The 1885-nt window shown below is 46.8% G+C and overlaps 1 protein-coding gene across 1 annotated transcript; it reads left to right on the top strand.

The window, feature by feature from the left end:
• Positions 1 to 735: 735 nt before the first annotated feature.
• On the top strand, positions 736 to 1430 carry TPD52L3 (TPD52 like 3). Its single transcript, XM_007099110.3, is given in 2 exon segments — positions 736 to 1345; positions 1348 to 1430. Coding segments are annotated over 2 exon segments (693 nt in total).
• Positions 1431 to 1885: the final 455 nt, after the last annotated feature.

Consider the following 1885-nt stretch of genomic DNA (forward strand, 5'->3'; position numbering starts at 1 on the left):
AGATTTACTTTTCTCCTTCTCTCTACTCCCAAAAATAACAGACAACTTTGAGTGGAGAGATTCACTTTCTGAGTTTCACCATCCCAAGCCTCTGACATGGTTGATAATTTATGCCATGTGAATACATTAGTCACCATCGAGACTCAAGAGTTATGAGGAGCCTCCAAACCTACTTTATGAGTAGTCCTAAGAGTTTCTTGAGGCCCTTTGGTAACCTGGGAAGGGAAAATGGAGACAGGTCAAGGCCAAGAGTTCTAGACTCTCTGCCCCACTTTGGGGCGGTTTTTATTTTATGTATTGAGCTTTTTCAGAAATTTTCTGTTTGTACACAGGGCTCAACTGATTTTCAAGAGTTTGACAATATCCGGTGTCTGTAAGGGAAGTCAGACTTTGTTTGAAAGTGAGGACTTACCCCCTACTATAGCAGAAAGAAAAGTACCTCTCTTCTCTGACAATAATGGGCCCAGTACCCACCTTACACGATCATTGTGATGTCGAACCACCACCCACAGTGTTAGAGTCCTTGCAGCTGACCCCAGGTTCCTTCCACTTCTGCCTTCAGCCAGTAAGTGTTGCCTCTGTGCCCCGAAGCCAGAGGGGCAAGTCCCTGTCGCTGCCCACTCCCTACCCTCTACCCAGAAGTGGACCCTCCGGGCTGAGGCATCCATTCTGCATGTCAGAATAACGTCTGAATACCCAACCAGTCGCCAAGGCATTTGGTCCACCTAATAAGACATGGATGCATCGCTCCCAGAGTCCCACTCCACAAGCCAAGGGTCGGACTCTGCAGGTTTAGATTTCGACTCTGTTGGCCAAGATTATTTCTCCCCTGGCTAGGAGTATAACTCTCTCTACCAAGAATTGGACCTGGACTCTCTTCATGAAGATCTTCATTTCCAGTCCATGCCAGGAACCATGACAGAGACCTTGGCAAGCACACATGAATCCCACCCAACTGCTGAACTAGAGGATCTCACAGAGGCTGACGGAAAGGAGCTCAAATCTGAGCTCACTAAATTAGACGGGAAAATTGTAACCTTACGCTGTGCCCTGGCAGCAAAAAAAAGACATTGTATGGAGCTCAAAAGAAAGCTGGGCCTCATAACCTTGGTGGGGCTGAGGCAGAATCTGTCCAAAAGCTGGCACGATGTTCAAGTCTCCAATGTCGACATGAAACAAAAGATGTCAGCTGCCCTGTCCACCATGGGCTCTGCCATCTGCAGGAAGCTTGGAGACATGAAGAAGTCAGCCACATCCAGATCGTTTGAAGGTCTGATGGGGACAATCAAGTCTAGAGTGGCAGGTGGCAGACAGCTTGGCAGTGTCTACCTTCCTTCTTCAGCTGGAATAGGGATGATCCATTCCCAGCCTCAGGGAGGAGAGACGATCCGCTCCTACTTTCCAAGAGTGGGAGTGATCCAGTTTACTGAAGTGGAGTTGTTCTGGTTCCAAGGAGTGGAGATGATCTGGATGCAAGCAGTGGGCATGACCTGCTTCACTTTCTGGAGCCGGTATGAACCCCTTGGTAATCTTGCCTGGCCACCTAACCAGTGCAAAAACTCCCTTTCCTCATCACAGTTGTGACTCTGCCTATCATAAATAAGCAATTAAACCACAGTGGCAAAGTTAATTCAAGAAATGGGCATAGTTCAGTTTTGAGAAAAGGAGTTCCCATTTGTACATAGGTATTTGCTGCTGTTGGGGTGGAGAACCCAACATTTTGTACCCCGTTATTTTACACTAAAGTTGGTAGATGAAATGTATCACTATACTAGCCTTTCTGGAGTTGCATTCAAATGGACAGGACAATGGCTTTAGAGGGACCTTAGGCCAAAGCCCAAAATCTTTTTTGGAAAACTAGTTTATCAGAATGCCAAAGTAGTTT

Source organism: Panthera tigris, chromosome D4 (assembly GCF_018350195.1).
Source record: "Panthera tigris isolate Pti1 chromosome D4, P.tigris_Pti1_mat1.1, whole genome shotgun sequence".
Taxonomy (NCBI): domain Eukaryota; kingdom Metazoa; phylum Chordata; class Mammalia; order Carnivora; family Felidae; genus Panthera; species Panthera tigris.